The sequence below is a fragment of the Labeo rohita genome, chromosome 10, assembly GCF_022985175.1.
Source record: "Labeo rohita strain BAU-BD-2019 chromosome 10, IGBB_LRoh.1.0, whole genome shotgun sequence".
NCBI lineage: Eukaryota > Metazoa > Chordata > Actinopteri > Cypriniformes > Cyprinidae > Labeo > Labeo rohita.
Genome location: NC_066878.1, coordinates 5,392,263 through 5,419,905, shown reverse-complemented (window position 1 = coordinate 5,419,905; position 27,643 = coordinate 5,392,263). Strand labels below are relative to the sequence as shown.

General features: G+C 36.9%; 1 protein-coding gene across 1 annotated transcript in view; it reads right to left on the bottom strand.

The window, feature by feature from the left end:
* Positions 1–27,643, bottom strand: part of cux1a (cut-like homeobox 1a) — a 152,564-nt gene that overhangs the window by 35,950 nt on the left and 88,971 nt on the right. Inside the window, 10 exon segments of the mRNA XM_051120322.1 lie at positions 417–1,145; positions 2,274–2,370; positions 3,500–3,551; positions 4,782–4,840; positions 7,207–7,395; positions 9,283–9,387; positions 10,555–10,603; positions 25,532–25,598; positions 25,714–25,781; positions 27,048–27,210. Coding sequence (XP_050976279.1) covers positions 417–1,145; positions 2,274–2,370; positions 3,500–3,551; positions 4,782–4,840; positions 7,207–7,395; positions 9,283–9,387; positions 10,555–10,603; positions 25,532–25,598; positions 25,714–25,781; positions 27,048–27,210 — 1,578 coding nt within the window.

Here is a 27,643-nt window from a genome sequence, read left to right as displayed (position 1 = left end):
AAAATGTGACTTCATATCTCACAATTGTAACTTTATATCTCAAAATGCTACTTTATTTCTCAGAAGTTTTTAAGATTTAGTTCACAATTACCCCTTTTTTTTAACTGAGGCAAAAAACAAGCTTCCATAAGGAGTACAGCTGGATCACAGCAATCGCAAAGCACTGTCATCTCTTGTTATTGCACACATTTGACTATTTAAAGTATCTGATTTGACTCTTTAAAGAAATATGTGCTCCAAACGTGAGACTGCTAACATGTTTGCGCCCTTGTTTAAGTTGCTTACATGTGAGAGGAATTACCATGCTGTTACCTGAGCACTATTTAATCCCATGCATAATGCTTGAAAATAAACGTGCGTTGGGAGATCATCTGCCATAACAAGGTTAAGCTGTTTCCTCAAGCTCTGTAACTGACCTCTCTGCCTGCCCTGGATGCTCCTCAGCGCCAGGATGTTCTGCTCATCAGACAGGAAGTGCTTCATCTTGTGAAAGGGCTCTTTGCCACGGATAGTTAACTTGCTCCAGGGTTTGGGCCGGGCCAGAATCTCACTGACCGAGCCTTGGGACAGACCCAACACATAATGACCGAACACGCGCTGGCCGATGTTGTGTTTGATCAGCTGCTCCTTGACCTGCCGAGCGATCTCAGCCGTGTCCATTTCCTCCCCTTCCGACGTGCTGCCCGCACCCTCAGACTGGCTGGGAGAGGGTGCCAGGCCGTTAACCTCCGGGCTGCCCGCTGATTGAGGGGGTAGGGGGCTGGAGAGAGAGTTGGTTGTAGCGTAATGGGGCGGCCCGAAGAGCACAGAACTTGGAGAAGGGTCCTGGAGGGCTTTGGTGTAGATGGTTTGCATGAGCTGCCTCTGAAGAAGAGAGTTGAGTGCCATTTTGCCAGCCAACGGGGGGAACGTGGCGCCCACGCTGGCCATGCCGGGGGTAAAGAAGTCTGGCCCGATGCCCGTGGGGGAGAAAGGGTGGGTACCGTTGGCACTGGCAGCAGATTCGGAGGTAGCGGTGCCCGTCCTCATCAAAAGCTGAGGGGAGGGGGGAGGAGGGGACCCCTGGAGTGTGGTAGGGACTGGAGTGGCAGGAAGACGCTGTGGATTTTCCACTGTGGTTTCTTTACTTTTCCGCCCCACTGATCCTGTAGAACAAACCGAAGGGTGATGAGAAAAATCATAGCTACTGATTTAGACTGCTGTTAAAAATAGTGCACAGACATATCTCCGTTTCCTCATTTTTAAGGTTTTTCTCCCTATAAATCAAACTAAAGATACATTCTAAAATGTCCATTGAGGGTTATTTAAAAAAAAAAAAAAACGAGCAGAAACAAAGTGCCAAACATTTGCTTTGCACACTTTAAGGAAGTCTGTGGTGTGTATGTGTGTGTGCGCCACAGGCTGACGTTTAACGCTGATCTCCTCTGAGGTCTGTAGACTAGCAGGCATGTCCAGAGATATCAGGCCAGGCAACTGTGCGTGGGCTACCTGCTCATGCTGTGGGGACTGTTCACTGCAAGGGCTTGTGGGTGTCAGTACGGTTATCCTTTTTGCTGTGACAAAACACCTCTGCTGTGCGCGCTTCCATAACAATACCATCACTTTAAACAATGGTGGCAAAATCAATATTTAGCGCAACAGAATTCTGTTGCCTGTCAGAGACAGATACATGCTACGATCACACATGATTCTCCGACACTGCCGTCAGCAGCGAATGCCAGGTTTAAAAATGCAAAAATTGTGATAGAAAGTCACATTTAAAACGCAAATGAAATGTATGATCTCCATAGGGGTGTCCAGAGGTGTTCTGTAATGACATTTCCAACCTTACACACACAGAGTGTGGTCGAAAGAGCAGGAAAAGGGAAATAAGGCCTAATTATCACATTGGTCTCCGCTAGCCGTTCAGGATTTATGCAAGCCCCAGGTGACCAAAACGTAATATGCTGCTGCCTCTAGAAAAGGATGAACTGACCTTAACAACACAAATGCCTGCAAACCTAACTCATCACTCTCAGGATGATCCGTTACGATATGTATTTGTTGTTTTTTTTCTCTTCTTGGGGCAAAATAAAATCATACAGCCATAAAGTTCTGAAAGTTTTATTAGGTCATGTTGCATGTCCAGCTGCATTTTAGGTGAAGTCAGGTTTGGAAGAAAGTAATCAATAAATTACGCCAGTTCCTGTGTGTAAACTGCAGCTTCGCAAATTTCCCAGTAACTGGCTGGTTAATGTTCCTCGGAAGAGGATGAGGATACTGTGTTAACTCACCAGTGAAGTCACTGTTGGCCAGTCGTTTCAAAGCGCTCTCTGACAGCTGGCTATGGACTTTCCCCGTCAGCAACATCTCCAACGGCTTGGATGAGTCCTAAAATGAAGGATGGAGAAAAGGGTGAGACAAAAAAATACTCAGGAAGGCAGGAAAGGAAGGGAGGTAAGGGAACAGAAAGGAGAGAGAAAAGGAAGTGAGGAAGAAAATAAAACAGGAAGAAGGAAAATGAAGGAAGAAAAAGAAAAGTCATGGAAAGAAAAAGAAAAAGAAAGGAGGAAGAAACAAATGTGAAGATTTAGAGAGAAAAAGTTGAGAAAAAAAGATGGAAGGAAGGAAGGAAGAAAGGAAGGAAGAGAGGAGAAAAAACAAATGTAAAGTTTTAGAAGAAAATAATTGAGAAAAAGAGAAGAAGAAAGGAAGGAAGGAAGGAAGGAAAAGAAACAAATGTAAAGTTTTAGAAGGAAAGAATTGAGAAAATAGAGGAAGAAAGAAAGGAAGGAAGGAAGGAAGGAAAAGAAACAAATGTAAAGTTTTAGATGGAAAGAACTGAGAAAAAGAGAGGAAGAAAGGAAGGAAGGAAGAAAGGAAAAGAAACAAATGTAAAGTTTTAGAAGGAAAGAACTGGGAAAAAAGAGAAAAGAAGGAAGGAAGGAAGGAAGGAAGAAAGGAAGGAAGGAAGGAAAGAAGCAAGGAGGGAAGGAAAAGAAACAAATGTAAAGTTTTAGAAGGAAAGAATTGAGAAAAGAGTAAGGAATGAAGGAAGGAAGGAAGAAAGAGAAATGTAAAGTTTTAGAAAGAAAGAATTGAGGAAAAAGAAAGGAAGGATGAAAAAGGAAGGAAGGAAGGAGAAGAAACAAATGTAACATTTTAGAAAGAAAGAAAGAAAGAGAAAGAAGGAACAAAGGAAAGGAGAAACAATAGGAAAGATTTAGGAAGGAAAGAATTGAGAAAGGAAGAGAGTAAGGAAAAGAATGGAAAAGAGGAAAAGGAAATGAAGAATAAAGAAAAGAAGAAAGAAGTTAATGTAAAGGAAGAAACAAACCAAATGAAACTTAAAGGAAGAAATGAAAGCAGAGAAAGAAAAAGGGGGAAAAACTCCACTATCAGCTTTCAAAACATCAAGAGCAATAAAAAATGTTTCCTTTTATTATTACAACACACTAGAATAAAAAAAAAAAAAAAAAAAAAAAAAAAATTAATTCTTTCTAAACACATGACGTCTTACCTGTACTGAAGAGTGATGATCTGATGAGTTGTGCTCCATTGATTTCAGGTTGCTGTTGAGCGTGAAAAAAAAAAAAAAAATTATTATGGTGCTACAAAGCCAAACGTTCATCCAGAAGCCTTCACTTTCCGATTCAGGTCAAGAACTAAGCGCCGCTCGGCTTAATAAGCATTGGCTCGGCGTTGGGTATCATAATTCGAAAATTCCTGTGACACCTACAATCACGTTACTCAAATTAACCTGTGCGCCTAGCCGCACACTACTCGGCGCTGATCTGTTATCTATGGATTAAACGGGGCCATTTTCAAAAGCCTTTTGGGTGAAAACACTCATTATATTACGGTGGAATGCGCCTCGAGTAGACAACAAGCTATCAATATACATTCAGCAAAGCAGCTTTTTAGGCTGATCATCAGACTAGCACAGATCTTAACAACACCCTCTATTCATGGATTACTTGCTTTATAAGTCCCAATTGGGAATATTACGCCTAAAATCGAGTTATGCAACGGACAGCCAGACATCTCCCGAAGCCTCCCAACACACACACACGCACCGACAGCACAGACGAGCGGCCGAGCCAAAAACACACACATCACTCAATTAGGTTATCGCCGATGCAAACTACGTTAGCCTCCTCATTACAGCTGTGGCTGGAGATGAAACGCAGCAATCCCTCAGTCCCGCGCAGAAACCACTCCGACAACAAAGCGTGCTTAATCCGCTTTTCTCGAAAATAAGACCCAATACTCCTTGCATACCTAAGGTTCTTTGAATTTATTAAACAGAACTGAGATTACCGCAGAGTAAAATTCCTCCTGGTAAAATATGGGAATGAAAGGTCCGTGCGCAGAGCGAGTTTGGCGATCTCCGCGGTTCATATCTCGGCTGGCTGAACTACATCGGATCAAATTCGGTACGTCTGACTGTAAAGTTCAAGACCACCAGGTACTGAGAACTCACAATTCACAGCCTGGAGCGAGAGAGGACGGGACGGTACGTGCATAACGCAGCACTGGATAAAGGTTAAGGATGGTCTGAGGGTCTTAAATTATGTATGTGGATAAACAACACCAGGTCAGGTCACTCCAAACAAAACCTTTGCTTGTTTAGGCCCGATTCATGGTATTACGCACACTTGAATGTCACGTTAAGGTTGAAGCGACGTTCCCATCAGCGCTAAAATAATGTTAATCATGCTAAAATATTCACATAAATGTGAGGGAAAAGGCTGAAGCGTCAGGATTATTTGCGCTGACAGAATTAGTGCTTCAGAACTTACCAGAGTTCTCGTTTGATCTCCTCGTAGTCTGACTGCTCTTGAAGCTTTTCTTCAAGTTGCTGGGGAGGGGAAAAGGCAGATATAAGTATTTATAGGCAAATTTGTACTGTGAATCACTGATGAACTATATTATACTGTATTCACTTTAGAAGCACTTTAAAGGAATATTTCAATGAAAATTCTGTCAGTGTAGAGTTGCGTAGAGCGCCACAGAGAGTGCATAGAATATATTCTTCATAGAACAAAAAATTTTGGAATGACATAAGAGTGAGTAATGACATTTTGTTTTACCTTTGGTGCCCTATCCTCAAAATAAATGATATAAAAAGTTACAAACAATGAAATATTTCTTTTTTTTTTTTATTAAAAAAATGATTAAAATTAATTAGATCAAAGATTCTAGATTTAAAAAAATATTATTGATAAAAGACAATAAATAAAAATCACATTCAGTTATATATAAATAATATATCCATTATCTGTTGAAACATTTGGGGCCAATACGATTTTTAAAAAAATTACTGTTTCAGAAAAATCCATTAAACTGATTAAAAGTGACAGATCATATATTTATAATGTTACAAAAGATTTCTACTTCAAATATTCTTTTACTTAAAGGAATAAATTGTTGTAAACAATATTTCACGATATACAATATTGCTGTTTTAGTTGTATTTTTAGTCATTGTATTTTGCACTTTGTATTTTTATTTTTATTTTTTTTTTTTTTGTATTTTTGATATATATAAGATCTGGATTACCAATATTACATAAATGTAGCCTTGATTACTTTTTAATACTTTTAGATTACTGTTGACCTAACTCATTTACTGACCTAACTCATTTATTTCTACGTTCAGTTTTATGTTTTTTACGTTTTATTTGTGTTTTTGATATATATAAAATCTATATGTACATATATAAAAAAAAATCTGGATTACACATATTACATAATGTAGTCTTGACTACTTTTAATACTTTTATATTACTGTTGACCTAACTCATTAAAAAAAAATATATATATATAAATATAAATATATACACACACACACACACACATATATATATATATATATATATATATATATTTTTTATATATATATATATATATATATATATATATATATAAAGTAACTGTAATCTGATTATGAGCATTTTAAAATGTAGTATACTCTAAAACAAGTATTTTATTTTTGGAATCTGATTATGTAATCCAGATTATTCTATTAGATTATTACTACAGATATTTTTTCAAAAAATTTTCTGTTCTCATATTTGTGACCCTGGACTACAAAACCAGTCATAAGTAGCACGGCTATATTTGTAGCAACAGCCAAAAATGCATTGTATAGGTCAAAATTATAATTTTTTTTTTCTATGCCAAAAATAATTTGGATATTAGATAAAGATTATTATCCATGAAGATATTTTGTACATTTCCTACCGTAAATAAATCAAAAATTAATTTTTGATTAGTAATATGCATTGCTAAGAACTAAAGGCAATTTTCTCTATATTAAAATTTTTTTGCACTCTCAGATTCCAGATTATCAAATGTATAGTTGTATTTTGGCTAAATATTGTCCTATCCTAACAAACCCATACATAAATGGAAATTATTTATTCTCAATTTCAAAAAAAATTAACCCTTATGACAGGTTTTGTGGTCCAGGGTCACACATTTCAAACAGTTATTAAATATTGTGAAATTAAGTGAACAAATTCAGCTATTTTGTATACTTTTTATAGTTCATTTGCTATCCTTAAATTGTATTTCTAGATAACACCCATTTAAAACTCAGCTCAACCACTATTCTACATGTATGAGAACGTCTTCACTGCGCAAGCTCAGATTCTGCAGTGGAAGTTGAGTCTGCTACAGGCAGGCCAGATCAGAGCAGTCTCTCCGTGTGAGGCTCAGCGATGGCTTCGTCTCAGCTCAGTCTCCTGCCATCCAACCAGCTGTCATTCAAACTCTAAACATTCACTACATGGGTCACATGGCTCGTGTGAGCCGCTGCAACATTTACAGGCCTGTCCTGCAGCCACAGAGCAGAGATCTGACTGCTGCCACGAGCAGGACCGCTCGCTTCATCCGACATGAAATGTCGAGTCGAAACAGCCCGTGTCTGGAGTCCAGCGTTAATTTGACTTTAGATGGGCCGCTGCTCCATAATGACCCACCAGGCTCTTTCACTTGTACTTGCTACAGCTGTTTAGCCAACTAAAGAGCAGTGCTTTTTTATTAATGCTTATGTATAAGTGAAGAAGGCTGTATGACACAGCAATTTTATCACAGTAATGGAGTACAATGCAATGCAGGACTAACTAAATACATACTAGTATCTGTCCTATATTATACTAATTTAATATAGTACCTATGTCTTTCACTAATACACTTGACACTGGTCAGTGGTGTTACTGACCTTTAATAGGGCCTCTTTGGAGCTCAGCTGCTGCTCGAGCTGGCTGATCTGATTGGTGGAGGTCTCGCTGAGCTGGGCCAGACTGGCCTGAAGTCTCTGAACGTCCTCAGCCAAACGCTCTACCTCCCTCTCCTTCGCACCCAGCTCTGCCTCCAGACTGCTGCAAGATAGCGCCTCCAGAGACTTGTCCTGTGCACACAAATACACACATTTTACAACGCTGTACAGACAAAGTAAATAGTAACACTTCCTGCCGAGACAAACTTCGGAGTTCTTGAGCAGTTAAGAGTGTACATACTGTGCAAAGCATAATGAAGGTATTTTAAAAGCGTTATATTCATAAAGCCTTATTATGTATTTTTATTTTATGCCAAAAATCATTAGGATATTAAGTAAAGATCATGTTCCATGAAGATATTTTGTAAATTTCCTACCATAAATATATCAAAACATAATTTTTTGATTAGTAATATGCATTGCTAAGAACTACATTTGGACAACTTTAAATGTGATTTTCTCAGTTTTTTTTTTTTTTTTTTTTTTGCACCCTTAGATTCCAGATTTTCAAATACTTGTATCTCGGCCAAATATCCTATCCTAACAAACCATACATCAGTGGAAAGTTTATTATTCAGCTTTCAGATAATGTATAAATCTCAATTTCCAAAAATGTACCCTTATGACTGGTTTTCTGGTCCAGGGTCACAAATAATTATATTTTTAATACAGTATTACATTATTTATGATTAATTGTTCATAAATGTAAAGCTATTAACATTATTAAAGCTATTAACATTATAAATTAATTTTATTCATTATTTATTGATCCATTATTAATTATTTACTCATTATAAATAAATGAATATTAAAATACAATGACTTATAATTTATTTAAAAATAATCAAATGTAAAAATGAATAAATAGTTCACCATAATAATTTACCCTGCAAATATAAACTGGCTACACGATTAATTTAGGCATAATGAATTAAGATTATTAAACACATATATATATATATATATATATATATATATATATACATACATATATATATATATACATACATATATATATATATACATATATATATATATATACATATATATATATATATATATATATATATATATATATATATATATATATATATATATATATATATATATACACACACATATATATATACACATACATATATATATATATATATATATATACATACACATACATATATATATATATATATATATATATATATACACATATATATATATATATATATATATACATATATATATATACATACATATATATATACATACATATATATATACATACACATACACATATATATACACACACACATATATATATATATATATAAATATATTTTTATAATAATTTACAAATCTGAAATCTATCCTGTTTAAGTTTTTCAACGGGTTGAAGGTCCAAAAAAATCCCAGTCAAGGAATAAGTAAAACAATTGGTCATTGTTTTTTAAATAAAAATGTATATACTATAACCACAAATGCCCATATTGCACAAGCTCTGTGATTCATGTCTACAGTTGTGGTTAGTTCTTCATCTGTGCACTTGCACTGTGCAATTTTTTCCTCGAACTTCAAAATCGTCCCACATCGTTGTTTTTTTGTAAAGAGCGTTTGACTTCGCATGTTCGCTTTGTAAATACCGAGTCGGTACATCTACCTACGTCATGCATGACCTTTCCAACATGTCTATATAATGTGAAATCGTGGACGCAGAGCTAGAGCAAAATGAGCATTTGTGGTTACAAAGTATATACATTTTAATTTTCTTTAGAAAATTACCAATTGTGTTTGCTAGATAAGACCTTATTCCTCAGCTGGGATCGTGTAGAGCCCTTTAAAGCTGCATTAAAACTGCAGTTTGGACCTTCACACTGTCGGCCACCATTGAAAAATTCCTTCCTCAAAAACCTCTTTTCAACTGAAGAAAGACAGACATGAACATCTTTGATGACATAGGGATGAGTAAATAAAAGTATTTACAACACCATCATTGAATGCAGGCATGTAGAGTTATACTCTTACCATTTCCGGTGCTTTCTGGATCTGATTGGATGGTTGCAGGGTTTTGCCAGCTGAAGTGAGCTGCTCCCTCAGGCTCACGGCCTCCCTCTCTGCCGCCTCGGCCCTCTGTGGACCACAAACAGAACAAATGTGTTAAAAATTGCCTAAGTTGAACATACATAACCATTATATTAACTGACGTTTGTGAATTGTAAAGAGCGGGAGCTAAAAGATCACAGGCCTGTTTTTTATGGCTGGGCTGAAATATGTTAACTGAACTCACATGGGTCCAACTTGGCTGAGCGCTCTAGTATTCAAGCTAAAGTGTGTCAAGGTATGTACGGTTGGTTGATCCACAGAATATGCAAATCACGAGTTAATTTTAAATAAAGACTGTGGTGTTAATTCATTTGATGGCCTGGAATGGATGCCTGACCTAAAGACAAATGGTTAAATTCACGATGAGACTTCAAAAGTTCAATGTATTGTAAAAGCTGCTTAAAGCGTTCAACCTTTAGCTGCACTGAATCCAAAACGCCATCTTTATGCATTTATGCTAATGACAAGCTTAATTATGCTAATTTATTCTCAACGTCTACGTAACAAGTCTTACCAAATGTTCTTTTTTCTGCTGATTGGAATAATAATGCTAATGAAAACAATGATTATAAACTTTTTACTCAAGTGTTTGTTTATTGCTTGCCCTACATTTTCAAAAGCATAAAACTTAGGTTATCATTTTTAGACAAGCAAACTGATTTTACACTGTTTACAAACAGAGACAGAATTCAGGGAGTTTTGAGTGTTAGCAAGAAATAATTCAAGAAGAGATAAATTTATAATACAATAATACAAAATAAAATATTCCTACAGATCAGCTTTCCCAAACATAAAAGGTCAGAAAAATGATATAATGACGATAAAAAAGAAAGAAAAAAAAATGCACAAAACCCATAAAAAGGCAAGAGATTCTTTATATTGCATCACATAAAAGATCTGATATCCATTTAGATTTAGCCGTTGGGGCTCAGAGCTCGAAAAAGTGCAAGGGAATGATGGATTTCTTCCAAAAGCGAAGCAGATGGAGGGAATTAGGATATCTGGAACTTGGATATATGTGACTCCAATAAAGTTGTGTGCTAATAAAAGAAATTTGCAATCTAGCACTGCAACTTCTGTAGAGTCCATTAGACCAGAGATATTAATAAAAGACCTAAACATGCTGTTACTGTATCTTAAATTTGCATACAATAGAAATACGAGTCACTTTTCCATAAGGAATATGGCCTTTACCTGATTGGCTCTTTCCAGATCTGTCATCACCGCTTCAATCTCATTGGCCCTGAAAAAAATGAAGGCGCACATTACTTACGCAGGCAGGAGGGAAGCGGTAGCGCAGGTTTGTTGCAGTAAAACACAATGATGCAACATAACGCAATGCAATAAAATGGGTCACGTAAGGAACAGACCAGGTGGAACAGAAGACCTCACATCAACATAAAACGGGTAATCAGCATCTTGCCTCACTTCTGGTCCGCTTGCATGTGTGCATATGCAATTACGAGCATTCGTGAGAGCATTCATCATAAAAGCATCTGGGTATGCGTGTGTGTTGTTGTGTAGAGATCAGCCTTTTCAGTTGGACTTCCATAACCCCGTCATGCATGTGAACACTTGCACACGCACCCGTATGCACGCTGGCAAGCATGCACATACACACTAGCGCGCGCACAGGGCCATTAAGCCCTCTCGATTTCACAGTAATCCGATGGACTGTGAGCTGTGTAGCCCAGCAGTGGGTTCACGGCTCAGCCACATGGACAAGCCCAGGTTAAAACAGAGGGATTACACTAATATAGGCCTCAGACTCCTTTTAATGCACACTAATCTGATATAATATTCTCAATTCTGCTAGCGCGCAGCTCAGCCCAGCAAATGGCATGGCTTAGGTGTGTAAACACAACTGCTTTCAATAAAGGTTAACAGTGCTGTATGTCCCCATTAAACATTCAACTCAAATGAGCGTAGTTTGGTCACTCAAATACAGCTTTCGAACATTCTGTCAGGAAAAATGACTAAAGTTGGCGCACTTCTAACCCTATGGGTTAAATGAACTTTTATTATTATGGGAATAAAGAAAAAGGGCCAAAAGTGATTGGGAAACGAGTTTCTGAAAACATTGTGATCCAAACCCACAGTCAAGGCTGAGGAATTAAAGGATTAGTTCACTCCATAATTAAAATTTCCTGATAATTTACTTACTCCTATGTCATCCAAGATTTTCTTCAGTCGAAAAGAAATTAGGGTTTTTGAGACAAACATTCCAGGATTTTTCTCCATATAGTGGACTTCAATGGGTTGAAGGTCCAAATTGCAATTTAAATGCAGTTTCAATAGGCTCAACACCATCCCAGATGAGGAAAAGGGTCTTATCTAGCAAAACAATTGGTCATTTTCTTAAAAAACAAACAAACAAAAAAAAAAAACGTAAAAATTATATACTTATTAACCACAAATACACGTATTGCACTAGCTCAACTTTACACGCATTACACAGTCACTTTGGAAAGGTCAAGCATGATGTAGGCGGAAGTACCGACCCAGTGTTTACAAATAAAGTCAAATAAAAAAAAAGGTAAAACAACGATGTCAGATGATTTTGAAGTTGGAGGAGAAAATTAGACATTAGAATTAGTGTTTTACACCCTTCCCCTTCTTTTTTGAACCAAAGAACACATACGAATAACTAACCACGTGTGACCTTTCCAACCTGATTACATAATGCGTGAAGTCAAGCTAGTGCAAGACGAACATTTGTGTTTAAAAATAGGGCTGTTCGATTCCAAAAAGTTTTGGAATCGATTCAGATTCCTGGTTCTGAAATCGACAGGATTCAATTCCAAGAATCAATTCCACACTGTTGTTTTCTGTTCTTTTACGATTCTTGTGTTTTAAATTGGAGGAAACCGAATTTTGCAATGACTGCAAGATATAAAGGTCATAGAAAGTAGCCTTCTCATATGACTCTTGATTTGTAACTCTGATATAAGATCTAGTGGATTTTCTGTCAGATGTGCCCTCAGCATTTTCTTTTAGAATTATCAGTGGCTGATCGAAAGGTTAAAAAATAGCATTTATTTAAGATGGAAATAAGATCAAGACCCTTGATCGTGTCATGATCTATTCTGATCATAAAAAAATAACTTCTGAATCGCTTTTGAACTAGTTCATTAAAATGATCCATTCGAACGAACCTTTTCGTGGAAATGAATTAGACTTCTAAACACTATTAGCGAGCAAGAGGCAAACTAATGGGTGCTTCTCGAACGGAAGGCTGCATCCTCAAACTCTTATGAGCTCAGTACAGACTTGTTTTAATTCAGTTTATTTTCATGAATCGACGTATAGCGACGTTTGATGCCTTAACAGCCTATAGAGGTGTCCATAGATATGCTTTGTTGAACTGAATTGAATGAGTCGTTGATTACCCTTAATTCCAAACTTTGGAGTCAACTCTCAATTCCCAATGCCTTGGAATCGAGGAATTGATTCTGTTTGGAATCGATTCCCAGCCCTAGTTAAAGGTTTAGTTTTTTTAGAAAATGACCAATTGTTTTGCTAGACAAGACACTTATTCTTTGTCTGGGATCATGCTGAGCCATTTGAAACTGCAATTTGGACCTTCAACCCATTGGCTACCACTGAAGTCCACTATATGGAGAAAATTCCTGGAATGTTTTCCTCAGAAACCTTAATTTCTTTGCGAATGAAGAAAGGCATGAACATCTTGGATGCCATGGGGGTGAGTAAATAATCAGGAAATTTTATTTTGGAAGTGAACTAATCCTATAAGTATACTAACTGCTAGGCTACGCCTCAAACAAGTCTGTTTTTGTTTTGATTTTGTAGCACTATCTTAACCAATGTGTTCTCATACAACAATGTGTTGTTTCGGGTGCGTGCTAACCGCTAGACTACAGCGTCAACAAATATTTCTGTATTACTCGAAGCATTTTGTTTTTTAATTTTTACCACAATCTTAACCAAAATCAACACATTCACATAATGTGTAGCATGTGTGCTAACTGCCAGGCTACTACTATGTACTATAGCCTTACACAATCTTCACTAAACTCAAATCACCCACACATGATAATGTGTTGTATGCTAACCGCTAGGCTACAACATCAACAAATCTTTTTTGGCTTGATTTTGTAACAATCTTAACCAAACTCAGAACATTCACACATGTTGTAGAATGTGTACTAACTGCTACTCCCTACTATAGCCATTTTTCTACTACTACCTTCACCAAACTCAGTATGTTCACACTTGAAGCAGCAAAGCTAGTGCTTGTAGCCAAAATTCAACCAACACATAATCTTTAAGCAAGTGAAACTTGTTAGCCCACATACTGAGCCCTTAATCTGATAAAAGCACTTGCATTATTTCTGTCACCCACTGTATTCTCCTCTCGAGAGCTTCTCCCATTGACATTTCTGACCATGTGACTGCAAACTGAGAGGAGTCAAGCACAGCTGAAATTAATTCAACAGCCAAGCTTAATTAGAGGCGATTTGGTTTAATGATTCAGACGAGCTTAACTCGGCTTTGTGCGCACTTTTAAGCGCGTGACTCCGGCATCTCATGGATGATGCTGCGTTTCATTGTGGCTTAAAAAAAAAAAAAAAACTAAGAGTGCTGTGAAAATACTATGCTTCAAATTATTATTGAAACATAATTATTCACTCCAATTATATGATGGCTCTCTAACATCAATGTGAAACCCCATTCGCAACCTATTTTACTCCTGTAATGTGACATTTCAAAGTGAGACAGGATATGCAAAAAAATAATAAAAAATAGGACAGGACAATGTTATCCACTGGGAATTAATTGGATTGTGAAAAATGGGCATTAAACACCAGAACGGAGCTAAAAAAAAAAATAATAATAAAAAAAATGTGTAAATAGCTATTAAAATAGCCCGCAATTTTTAAATTTTTATATTACGTGCACTTCGACTTTAGAAATGAACATGTTCAATAATGTCGATTTTTATTATTTATTATATATTTAGCTAGCTTCTTTCCCTCTGTGCTTTAACAAACCAAAAGAGTTAAAAATAAATCATTAAATACCGTTAGATCAGCACAGATTTGGGAATTATGGAATATAATGCTTCTTTAAACCTAAAGGCTTCAGATCAGAGGTTTACTTTATGCATTAACAGTGTTATGATCTCGTCATGGCACAGAATACAAAAATACAATCCCTCTTAAATACAGTGTAAAGAGGCACTCATTCTTTCTCTCCCGCGAGCACACACACACACACGATTGTGAACCTGCATAACCTAATCTTCTCTCATTTCTGCTCTCGTCAGCTCATGTTCACTCCCTCTTTTATGGGCCCCACTGTAAAAACACATTAAATGACGACCTTAAAGGGGCCATATTCGACACTTTCATAGTATTTTATTTCTTTCCTCGAATCCACTTAGGTTAGTCAAGGTTTCTTGCACTGAAAACAATTATAATTTAGTGTTACGCCCTCTCTTTGACCCTTATATATATTTAAAGAGCCAGTTTTTGCTACTGTGTCTTCAAGAATTCTATATGCAAATGAGCTCTGCTGTGATTGGTGTAGAATATTTTTTTATTAATCCTAAATCAATATAAAACATAGAATTATGCCTATGCGTAAGAGGATATTATTCTACTATTATTATTATCTGACTGGGTGTAGTAACGCTGTGCAGTGAGCTTAGAACACCGAGAACCATTTAAAGCTTGGGAAACCCTGTATGGAAAAAACCTGTTCAGGAGCTAGAAATACATGACAGCTATTGATCAACCTTCAGGAACTCATATATGGTAAAAAATACCTTGTCCAGAAATACAACAGTGCATATATGGAATGCTGCAAACAACTTGTATGTGTGCTTGAAACGAGACTCGTGCTTGAAACAGAGTGGTGTTCGAACATTACTCGGCCTTTTGTTAACTTGTTAATAAAGGTTTATCTGGCTTCAAAACCTCTTCAGAGCAATTTATTTTGAACAAGGAAAATTCTACATTGGCTGACCTTTTGTCTACTGGTGTAGTTCACAAATCTGCAACTTTTGTAACATGCATCAGCGTTCTACATTTGATTTCAAAATCTGTTTTCCATAATATGTCTCTTTTAAAGATGAAAAGATGAGGATGAGAACTGCGTGAGGCATGCGTAACTCCCATCGGAGCTCGGCCTTCAAATCCGGCATGTTCTTCATCACCTCGAACCGCGGGCCAGAGGTTATCTGCGAGATCATTCATTCGGATTATTTCGTCATCTACATACGAACGCGTTACAATGTGGGAAAGTCCAAAGAAATAACAGTGTGAACGTAATACAGGAACATGTAAACACAACTTCTTTTGTTATCGTAAGAGCTACCGCTGATGAATAGAGCGTATTAAACACTTACTGCATTTGATTATTGTGTTTGGTCGTCTCTGGCCTGATAAATTATGAGAACCAGCTGCTTTGATTTTGACCTTTTCCATCCAGCACGGCTGTCAGAAAGGGGAGGTTAACTCGGCGCTCGGGCGAAGCTAGCGAGAGAGAGGTCCAGGTTACATGCATCCTCTGGCTGTAATTCAACTCTTTCAGGCGATTCTCTCTCTCCCGTCTTGCTCGAACTCACTCTCGCTCGCTCTCTCCCCAGTGTCTTTGTTTCTGCTGCGGCTCAAATCCCCCTGGGCTGGTACGACATTTCACAGATTTAGCCCATTAGATTTCCATTTTGCTCTCTTTCTCCATTTGGCCCCTATCTTATGGAGCCAGTGTGGGCTTTATCCTGCTGGGTTTTTTTTTGTCCTCCCATCCTCTCTTAACCTTTTGAAGGCTGGGGTGGTAAGAAAACCCTCGGGGTTTGATTTTTTCTCTTCTTGTTGAGTGTTTGACCTCCAGGAGATAAAAAAAGCTCATTCTCAAGTGTCATTCCTCACTAACTCTCAAAACAACAAACATCATCGACCCAAATTTTTCTTGACGGCAATCACACAGGTGTATAATCATCTCCTATGGAGTTTTCAAGAGTTTTGTTCTGGAGTAAATTAAATGCTAAAGATGTTGATTTACCTGTTACTTCATTATTTTGAGATACTCAACTATACTAATAACTAGTTTTTTTTAGATTTTTCATTTTTAGTAAATGGTTACAAGCCTAAAGTTAAAATATCCAAAATCTATTGGTCTGCCACGTTCTTGTATGGGATATTTTTTTGCCAATTAAATCGTCAAAAAGATTGCACAAGTTGCATGATTAGAGGTATCACAGCATCAATATTACAAACTACAACACTGATGTTTATTACTTAAGGTTTGTGGTTTAGAAAAATGCTTTTAGAAAAATGCTTAACCATAAGTTCAGTGTAAAAATGTCAACTATGCATATAATACACTATGAAAAAGATATACAATTAAATATATACACCTGAATATGCATTTATAATGGTAAATATAGAAGGAAATGTCAAAGTCATTTAAACTTCCTGCTACCAGGTGGTGGCGCTATGACTATAACTGGATATTGACATGTAGATGTTTTCAAGCCAGCACTTCTATGAAACATTTGAAGTTTGGTGCAGATTGAACATGGTATGGTTGAGTCACTGCAAAGCATGTTGTATCCTGTTGCATGTTGTATCCTATGATTATAACTGAATATTGGCCTTCAGATGTCTTCAGGCCAGGATTCTCACCAAACATGAAGTTTGGTGCAGACTGGACATTGTATGTTTAAGTTAATGTAAATCAAGTCATTTCCTGTTGCTAGCAGGTGGCACTATGACTGTAACAGAATATTGGCCTTAAGATGTGTTCAGGCTAGGACTCTTATCAAACGTGTAAAGTTTGGGGCAGATCGGACATTGTATGACAGAGCTTCAACAGCTTCTATTGCCATGACGAAACATCAAACTTTGTCAGGCCGCCACAGACATGCCCTTTAACAAAATCTCAAGATCTTTGCAATTTTAATATCGCAAAGGCCTTTAGATAAGACTGACCAAATATAATATTGATGTCATTAAATCTCAATGAGGAGTTTGTTTGAGTGTAAAACATGCCACTTCCTGTGGCCAGCAGGTGGCGCTATGACTACAACTGAATATGGTCATGGGCATGTGTTCAGGACAGGACTCTTATCAAACATGTGAATTTTGGGGCAGATCAGACACTGTATGCCTGAATTATAACAACTTCCTTTCATGGCGAAACATCAAAGTTTGTCATGCCACCACAAGCACGCCCTTCAATGAAAACTCAGCATCTTCGCAATTTATCGGCACAAAGGGCTTTAGATTCCACTGATCAAATTTGGTGTTAATCTGTTTAAATCTCTAGAATGGAGTTTGTTTAAATACAACGCCTGAAAATTTCAAAAACGACACAAAAGTTGCTGAGAAAATTCAAAATTACAGACTTCCTGTTGGGTTTCGGACTTCATACCAAGGGGACTTTTTCGTAGATATTGGTATGTTACATCTACCGAATTTCATACGTGTATGTGAAACATAGCACTTCATTTTTTAAATGAAATTTTACAGGTGGCGCCATCAAGCCATTTTGCCATACCTACTTCTGAAACCCATATCAGATGTAAATTTTCACCACTGTTTTACAAACCACACAATGTAAAGTATCATCAATTTTGTTTATAACACAAAAAATACAGATAAAATTTCACAACAAAGTTTAATGCTTAAAGTTCACCCAAAAATGAAAATTCTGTCATTATTTACTCACCTATGTCGTTCCAAAGCCGTAAGACCATTGTTCATCTTCAGAACACAAATTAAAGGACAAGTCCACTTGGAGAACAAAAAAATTTACATGTAATGTACTCACCCCCTTGTCATCCAAGATGTTCATGTCTTTCTTTCTTCAGTCGTAAAGAAATTATGTTTTTTGAGAAAAGCATTTCTCTCCATATAATGGACTGCTATGGTGCCCTGAGTTTGAACTTCCGAAACGCAGCTTCAAATGATCCCAAATGCGGTTGTAAAGTTTTTAATCTCACACGCTCGTCTTGTTCTTCTCTCCCTGAACTTTGTGTATTCTGACTCAAGACAGTTAGTGTATGTCAAAAAACTCCAATCGTATTTTCTCCCTCAACTTCAAAAATCATTGCAAAATCTTCCTACGTCGCTGTAGAAGTACCGACCCAGTCTTTGCAAAGTGAACATGCAAAGAAGATCAAACACCCTTAACAAAAAAGGTAAAACAGCGATGTAGGACGATTTTGAAGTTGAGGGTCAGACCAGAGTCCAGGCAGAGTAAGACAGGACGAGCGTTTGACATTACAAAGTATATAAATTGTATTTTTATGAAAATAACCGATTGTTTCACTAGATAAGACCCTTCTTCCTTGGCTGGGATTGTTTACAACCGCATTTGGGATCGTTTTGGAAGTTCAAACTCGGGGCACCATCACAGTCCATTATATGGAGAAAAATGCTGAAGTGTTTCCTCAAAAAAACTATTTCTTTACGACTGAAGAAAGACAGACATGAACATCTTGGATGACAAGGGGGTGAGTACATTATCTGTAAATCTTTGTTCTGGAAGCGGACTTCTCCTTTAAGATATTTTTGATGAAATCTGAGAGCTTTCTGACCCTGCATAGACAGCAATAAAACTGACATGTTCAAGGTCCAGAAAGATATTAAGGACATTGTTAAAATAGTCCATGTGACATCAGTGGTTCAACCTCAATTTTTTGAAGCTACGAGAAAAATTTCAAAAATATCTTAATTTGTGTTCCAAAGATGAATGAAGGTCTTTCAGGTTTGGAACGACACGACGGAGAGTAATTAATAGCAGAATTTTCATTTTTGGGCAAACTAAGCCTTTAAGCAATAGTGATAAAGGTATTAGCTTAGCTATTCATGCTAGTTTAGCATACTATAGAGTACCGAGCTCTATTTGAAACCACTATAAACCCGCATAATACATCTGCACAATACTGTGGAAATATCAGCGAACAATGTAAGAGCTTCTGGGACGGCGAAATGTCTTGCTTGACACAGATGAAATGTTTTCTTTGCACTCAGCCGGCGAGCGTAGATCTGTGCAGATAAATCAGGTGGGTAGGATGAGGTCCTTTGTGTTCCCCGCAGTAATTCAAAACCTGCCAGACTGATGGGAGTACAGACAAATGGATCAGACAGAGCAAAAATCCACCCTCCGAAATGTCACACAACCAACAACGCAGCAGAGACCCTGTCAAGCAAAACACGCTGGATGCGGAGACGAAAAAAGGCTGAGAGGTGCGAACGGGCCTGACGTTGCTCTTCTGCCAGGATTTGAGGGGAATCAAACTGCGCTGTTTATCCGAGTCAGTGCATGTAACATCACAGGACGCGCAGACAAAAGGATCTGAAGGTACGTTCACAGCGAACACGCAGTCGGCGCGAGCCCGTGGGGACCGTCATGTCACCGGGAGCCGACGAGATTCGTGTGCACAGCTATCGCATGCCAGAACCCTGACTGCACCAGCTCGCTGGCCCAGTGCACTTCTCCACGGTTTACATCTCACACACACACGCAGACGCACAGCCCACATAAACCACAAACAGAAATTCACTCTGTCTCTCTCCATTTCTCTCTCTTTATAACACATGCACACATCCCCACCTAGACGCACGCTAGCGATCCAACATCTGCACACACGCACACAATTCCACAGGCCTCACACACGGCTGCTATTTCTGTAAGCTCCCCATCTACTGCCCATTTGTCTCGTAAAGGACACACTGCAAAACCCAACCTGCCACTTTCAGCGCAGGAGAAACAACTTTAATTGCATGTTGTTCCTTTCCAATTCAGTCAGGGAGAAACCAGAGAGAGTTTAACCACGCTGGGAACAAGCACAACAGGCCACACAGCATGACAAACTCAACCCTGAGCCTTGGGATTGCTAAAACTGCCCGAGGTAATAAACTCGATGTATTTTTCCGCTTTGTTTACTATAAAAAAAAAAAAAAAACACATAGGGTTATGTGTTCAAGTGTTAAGTATGTATTTGATAAATTGCTACATATGAAAATCTAAGTGAATGTTAAATATCAGTAGAGCAGAATATTACATTAATTTAAAATGCTGAATTATTACATTAAATATGAAAATGTAAAAATGGAAACTAAATTAATTTAAAGTAAATACAAAAAAGCTGACTGAAATACAAAAATAATGTTGAGTTAAACATGAAAAACATTAAGCTGAATACACCAAGTTAAACTGGAAAGCTAGTTTAAATATAAATATATGTAATTAAATACATAAATACATGTGAACCTGGACCACAATCTGAATAAATAAGCTTTCCATTGATGTATGGTTTGTTAAGATAGGACAATATTTGGCCGAGACACAACTATTTGAAAATCTAGAATCTGAGGGTGCAAAAAAAATTAAATAAATAAATCAAAATAAAAATAAATCAAAATTTGAGAAAATCGCCTTTAAAGTTGTCTAAATGAAGTTCTTAGCAATGCATATTACTGATCAAAAATTACGGTTTTAAATACTTACAGTAGAAACTTCAGAAAATATCTTTATGGAACATAGTCTTTACTTAATATCCTAATGATTTTTGGCATTAAAAAAAAAAACGATTATTATTACAGTGTATTTTTGGCTACTGCTACAAATATACCCGTGCTACTTAAGACTGGTTTTGTGGTCCAGAGTAACAAATATTGAAATAGGATCATTAAGCACAACTATATTGAGTTAAATTTGAAAATACTGAATTTTGAAATTAAACATGAAAATATTTAACTAATTTAAAAAAGGAAATAAATAAGCTGATTTAAATACTGAGAAAATAGTTAAATATGAGTTATATTAAATTAAACACAATATTTACTAAATATAAATATGCGTTAAATTTAAATGAGTTAAATAAGACAACACTAAGTTACTTAGTAAATGATACATGTGAAATTAAGTTAAATATAAAAACATTAAGTTAAAAATAAAAATTATGGGTAACACTTTACAATAAGGTGTCATTTGTTAACATTAGTTAATGTATTAACTAACACTAGTTATTACACTAGTTATTAATCTTTGTTAATCTTAGTTAACAAAAATACAGTCGCTCATTATTCATATTAGTTCACAGTAATGTTAACAAACTCAACTTGTGATTAGTAAATGCTGAAATTAACATTATCTAAGATTAATAAATGCTGTAGATGTATTGTTCATTCTTAGTTGATGTTAACTAATGTAGTTAACTAGTAGTAACTAATGAACTTTATTGTAAACTGTTACCAAAATGTGCTACATATATGTTACATACAAATACACAAAGTTAAAAATGAAAAAAAACACAACAACACTACATTTTGAAGGCTCTAATATACATACATGAAAACATTAGGTTAAATACAAATGTGTTGAGTTAAATATAAATGGAGTAAGTTAAATACGGACCAAATACGAACTCTAAATCTGATTTTTATCATGTTTAAAATACACCTAAGTATTTAAAATACGGTAACGGCTGTGTATTGGCACTGGCGTGTGTTTGTGCGGGCATGCATGGGCCGATGCCTGTGTCTGTGCCAGCTGTAGTTACTGTAGCTGGCAGGACGTTAATGAGGAGGTCCTGAGGAGGGATGAGAGGAGAGTCTGGGCTGGAAAAGAAAAAGAACCGGATTAAAATTTCAGCACAACACAGAGCCCTAAGAGAGAGAGAGAGAGAACAAGATAGATGGCTGGGACGACAGACACCTCGCGGGCCTGTGAGAAAGGCGGACATTCCACCGTGAACACGTCTGGGAGGGGAGGCATAGTGGGGGAGGGCAGTGGGGGAGGGGAAGAGAGAGAGAGAGAAAGGAAGAGAGAGGTCGCATACAAACAGCGAAGCGAATTGAAGCATTCCATTATTACGCTCGACTGAACCCTGCTCCTCTTTTCACCCTGAACCCAAGACACACACGCACACACACACACCAAATACACACTCTCTTTGCAGCTGATACCATCCTTCCTTCAGACTGAACTAAAAAAGAGAAAGAGGAAGGGGAGGGTGAGACGACAGGAAGGGATATGAGAGACAAAAATAGGAATGATGTTACCGGACTGACTAGTTAAAGACAAACCGAATGGTGAAAACTCCATTAAAAAACAAGCAATAACTCTCCTATCCATCAAAAAAACACTAATATGACTAATATTAGTTTTCTCCACCCACATGGCCTAGATTACATCACCAGTTAAGAAAAGTCACTTTAGAGGCTTTAAAAGTTGTAAGGCTTAGATGGAAAAACCATGAAATTATACTTCAATAGCATCCACCAAATTGTTGTTTCATTCTATTTGATTCCACATTGAGTTTAACACATGGAGTCTTTCAATAAGCACGACCGCAAACATTTCCACGCTTCATATGGGCGATGATCGATCAACGTTATGGATTTTGTGTCCATACCTGCTGAACAGCCAGAGCTAAGCGCCCGCATCAAAGGCAGAACAACTGCCCGCCGAGGGACTTCCTTTCTCGTTCGCTTATTACTGGAGCACTGCGGAGCATGACACATTCTTATGTTTATTTAACTATGCGATACTTGCGCACGAACGTCTCGGCACCCTTCCCGTTGAGATCCACCTACTGTCACTGTGGATGAACTGAGCTAACGGAGCATGTAAAACCCTGAGGCCAGGAAAGGGCTCTTAGATGGGGGGCGGGATTCCTTTATCCCCTACCAAAGACACATGCACAGAATCACGTAACCTCATTAAGTCAGCAATCACAACAACGAGACAACGACCAAGCCTTGGATTATAGATGTTCCAGGCTTAGGCAAAATCGGATGTGTAAAGCACAAATGTAAATATGTATGGAATACAGATCACAAAACACTGGCACTCATTTGTAGCAAGATTTTGATGAAATTGTGTTATTTAATATAGTTTTATCTATCTATTTGCTCTGAAATGGAGTACTTTTTTAAATAACTGAACACAAAAAAAAATGTCATTCAATGATGATTCTCTATATAACAATGCATAGCACGCATACACATTTTATGTTAACAAAAACTTATTTTGGATGCGATTAATCAGTTGCATATATGTGTGTATGCATGTATTTAAGTATGTGTGTGTGTGTGTGTGTGTGTGTGTGTGTGTATATATATATATATATATATATATATATGATTGTGTGTGTGTATATATATATATAAATAATGTAAACAAAAACTTATTTTGTATGCGATTAATCGGTTGCATATACATGTATATATATATTTTATCTAAACAAAAACTTATTTTGTATGCGATTAATCAGTCGCATATATATGTATATATATTTTATCTAAACAAAAACTTATTTTGTATGCGATTAATCGCAATTAATCAGTTGCATGTATATATATGTATGTGCATGTATATATATATATATATATATATATATATATATATATATATACACACACACATACACACACACGTATATGTGCAACAGATTAATCACAATATGAGTTTTTATGAGTATGTTACGTAAACAAAAACTTATTTTGGATGCGATTAATCGGTTGCCAATATATGTATATATATTTTTATGCAAACAACTTATTTTGGATGCAATTAATCGCAATTAATCTGTTGCATGTATATATATATTTGTATGTATGTATGTGCATATGTATATATATATGTGTGTGTGTGTGTGTGTGTGTGTGTATAAACAATGTAAACAAAAACTTATTTTGGATGCGATTAATCAGTTGCATATATATGTATATATATTTTATATATATATAATCTATCTATCTATCTATCTATCTATCTATTGATATATTAGTTATATATTATATTATATCTATATATTATATATTAGTTAAACAAAAAATTATTTTGGAAGCGATTAATCGTGGTTAATCGGTTGCATATATATGTGCGCAACAAGAAAGAATTGGAAAATCCCTTTCAAAGTACAGCAAACAGCGCATTAAATTCGTCATGACATCAACAGTGTTGTTTAATTTTATACTGGCAGCAAATCATAGCCAATAAAATCTGTGAATAATCAGTCATTCTTAGTAGACAAAATGTACTTAACATCAAGTTCTCAAGCTAATGCTAATAAAAGAAAGCTGGAACACCAGGATGAGAAGCAGGTAAGAAATCTAACGGAGTGAAAACGTTTTACCTGCTCTCTGTAAGAGTCCCCGGGAGAGACAGGGTTGATTGGAAACAGGCCAACGTTACTGAACATCACAATGCATTTTATTGTGTGCGTGCATATTTCTTGTTTGTATGCATAGTCATAGTCAAATGTTTGTGCTTAAGCATGACAGCGAGATTTATCTCTCGTTAGATCCGTGTCTGCAGTGATCGCGGAATCAGAAGCATGTCTATTCCTCAAATAAACCTTGTAGTGACCTTCCGGTTCGACCGCAGCTCACCACGGAGGGTTTCTGAGCTAAAAAAAAAAAAAAAAGTGTCGTCTTTGACTTCAAAGGTACAGTGCTGGGGGTCTGGCATGGCAGGGTTTGGTTTGATCACAGGTAGTGTAATTAAGCCACTCCCAGTGCAGAGAACTGCGCCGAAACAGCCCGCAGCGAGCGCGCTCTGCAACAGGATGCATTCCTCAGTGACAGCAAGACAAGGAAATTGCCACCTAACCCCAACCACATGACAGGGAGAGAAGAGCGCACACATGCAAACACACACAAACGCACATGCATGACCCAGATCAAGGCAAACAGACACAATGCGCAAACAAAAAGCACGTATGCACAAACTGATTCGCCGCCCACAAAATGTCAGACGTTGGTACGAATCCCGTCATTACAGGATTCTCAGAGAATCACTCAGAGCATCCGTGTGAGTTATGAGGGATTGTGTCATCCATTATTCAGTCTCGTGTAGCCATAAAGGCATCATGGGCGGGACACGAGGACTATTGAATATCAACTTGTCCGTGAATGAAGGTGTGATTTCACCACACTGTGTTTTCCCCCATAATCAAACCTGTCTGCAGTAGGATTATGAGCTGTTTTGGTGCGGATCAAAGGGGTGTGTGTGTTTGTCTGTGTCTGTATGGACACGCAAATGTGGGTAAATGTGTGTGCAAAGGTGAGACAAAGACGCAGCACGCCTAGCAGACAGTCGAGGAAACACAGAAGGGGGAATCCGAGCCGTTTCGCCGCTAATCCACGCTGTCTCCTGCTGCGTCCCGTCAGAGTGAAAATGGGTTACTCACTTTGCTGTGGATTCTTCATCATATTTCGTCTTCAGTTCATGGAGTTCTGCCTGAGTTGCTTCAAGTGCTACGCAACAAATGAAACACATGTCAGTAAAGAAGGCTTAAAGAATTCAACTATGTCAAATTACATTTATGTAATTGCAAAAACACCCAACTTGACGGTGAAGGCATTAGCAAACCTGTTTGTAACGACTGTGTTTTCACGTCCAAGTCTTCTGTCCTGCTGTCCTGGCTCTGCTGTGGCTGACTGCACACACATACAGAGGAAAATTTAAAAAACGGTATGTCGCAATTAAAACAAACCTCTTAACATATATGAAGTACATACAGGCAGCCACGTTAACACTTCATATAATCACTAGATGCAGTGAAAATGAATAAATGATTAGATGCAGCGATGTTACATAACATTTTTAGTATTTAATGACTAAATATGTGACCCTGGAAAACAAAACCAGTCTTAAGAAGCAGTAGCCAAAAATACACTGTATGGGTCAAAATTATTGTATATTTTTATTTTATGCCAAAATCATTAGGATATTAAGTAAAGATCATGTTCCATAAAGATATTTTGTAAATTTCCTACCGTAAATATATCAAAACTTAATATTTGATTAGTAATATGCATTGCTAAGAACTTCTTTTGGACAACTTTAAAGGTGATTTTCTCAATATTTGGATTTTTTTGCACCCTCAGATTCCAGATTTTCAAATTATCATTGAGATACTATAATAGCTATTCTAATTTTGAATTAGTTTATATTTTTATAAACTAACTAGTTGCAATTTTGTGGTGCTTATAATTTTTATTTATTTAGTTTTTATATGTATAGTTATTTCAGTTTCAGTTAACAAATTAAAAAAAAAAAAAAAAAAAAAAAAAAAAAAAAGGGTAAACAAGTTTAGCTTTGTTTTTTGTTCTAAATTCAGGATTTAGTTACACCGGCATGTATGATTAATGAAAAATGCAGTTTAAACATAAATTTAAAGGAATAGTTCAGCCAAAAATGACAATTTTGTCATTTACTCACCCTCATGTTTTTCCAAACCTGTATGAGTTTCTTTCTTATGTTGAACACAAAAGAAGATATTTTGAAGAACTTTGAAGAACCAAACAGTTGTTGGTCAGCACTGATTTCCATAGTAAGGAAAGAAATACAGTGGAAGTCAATTGTTTGATTACCAGCATTCTTCAAAATATCTTCTTTTATGTTCAACACAAAGAAACTCATACAGGTTTGGAACAACATGAGGGTGAGTCAGTGATGACAATCCCTTTAATGCTATCTGTGATGCTCAAAAATGTTGCTTTAAGATTTTAGAAAACAGCTTTTCTAGCTCTGTGTTTCTGTTCTTGTCATGATTTCCCTGATGTCATTTCAAACATACCTATAAAGCTCAAAATTGCTATCTTGGAAGGCAGCTTGCTAGTTTTGAAACAGCAAGCCTATGAATTTATAACGCAATCATGAAGATTAATGCCGTATTGGATTTGTGCAACGGTCAGGCTAACCTCTCCTTGTCTGCATAGTTGTTAGGAAGGTTTTCCCCTTTGCTTTCCCTCTCTTCTCGTCCTGATCGGTCCTGGTTCTGATCGGGAGCTTCCTCTGTGTTCTTGGCCAGCAGAGAACGCTCATACTGCTCCAGCTTCTCTTTAAGTGCTTTAATAGTGACTTCTGCAGGAGAGAAACAGAAAGAAGCATTAAAAAGACAGACAGTGAAGACCTACGGGTGTGTGAGGTTTAGGTTTTGTCTACACTCTGGAGTCCAACTGTCCCCCAAGGAGAGTAAACTCTAAAACCAGCCAAAAGGAAAACCACTTAATAAACAACCTAAATTATATATTTAAGGAACAATTCACCCAAAAATGAAAAATCTGTCATCATTTACTCACCCTCAAGTCATTCCAAAACCATACAGCTTTCTTTCTTCCATGGAATACAAAAGGAGACTGTCGCAATTACAATGAATGGGGACTGAAGCTTCAAAAGGACCATAAAAGTATCATAAAAGTAGTTCATACGACTAAATTCCAATTCTTCTAAAGCCATGTGACAGCTCCGTGTGAAAACAAACCAAAATTTAAGTCATTTTTCACTGAAAATCAGA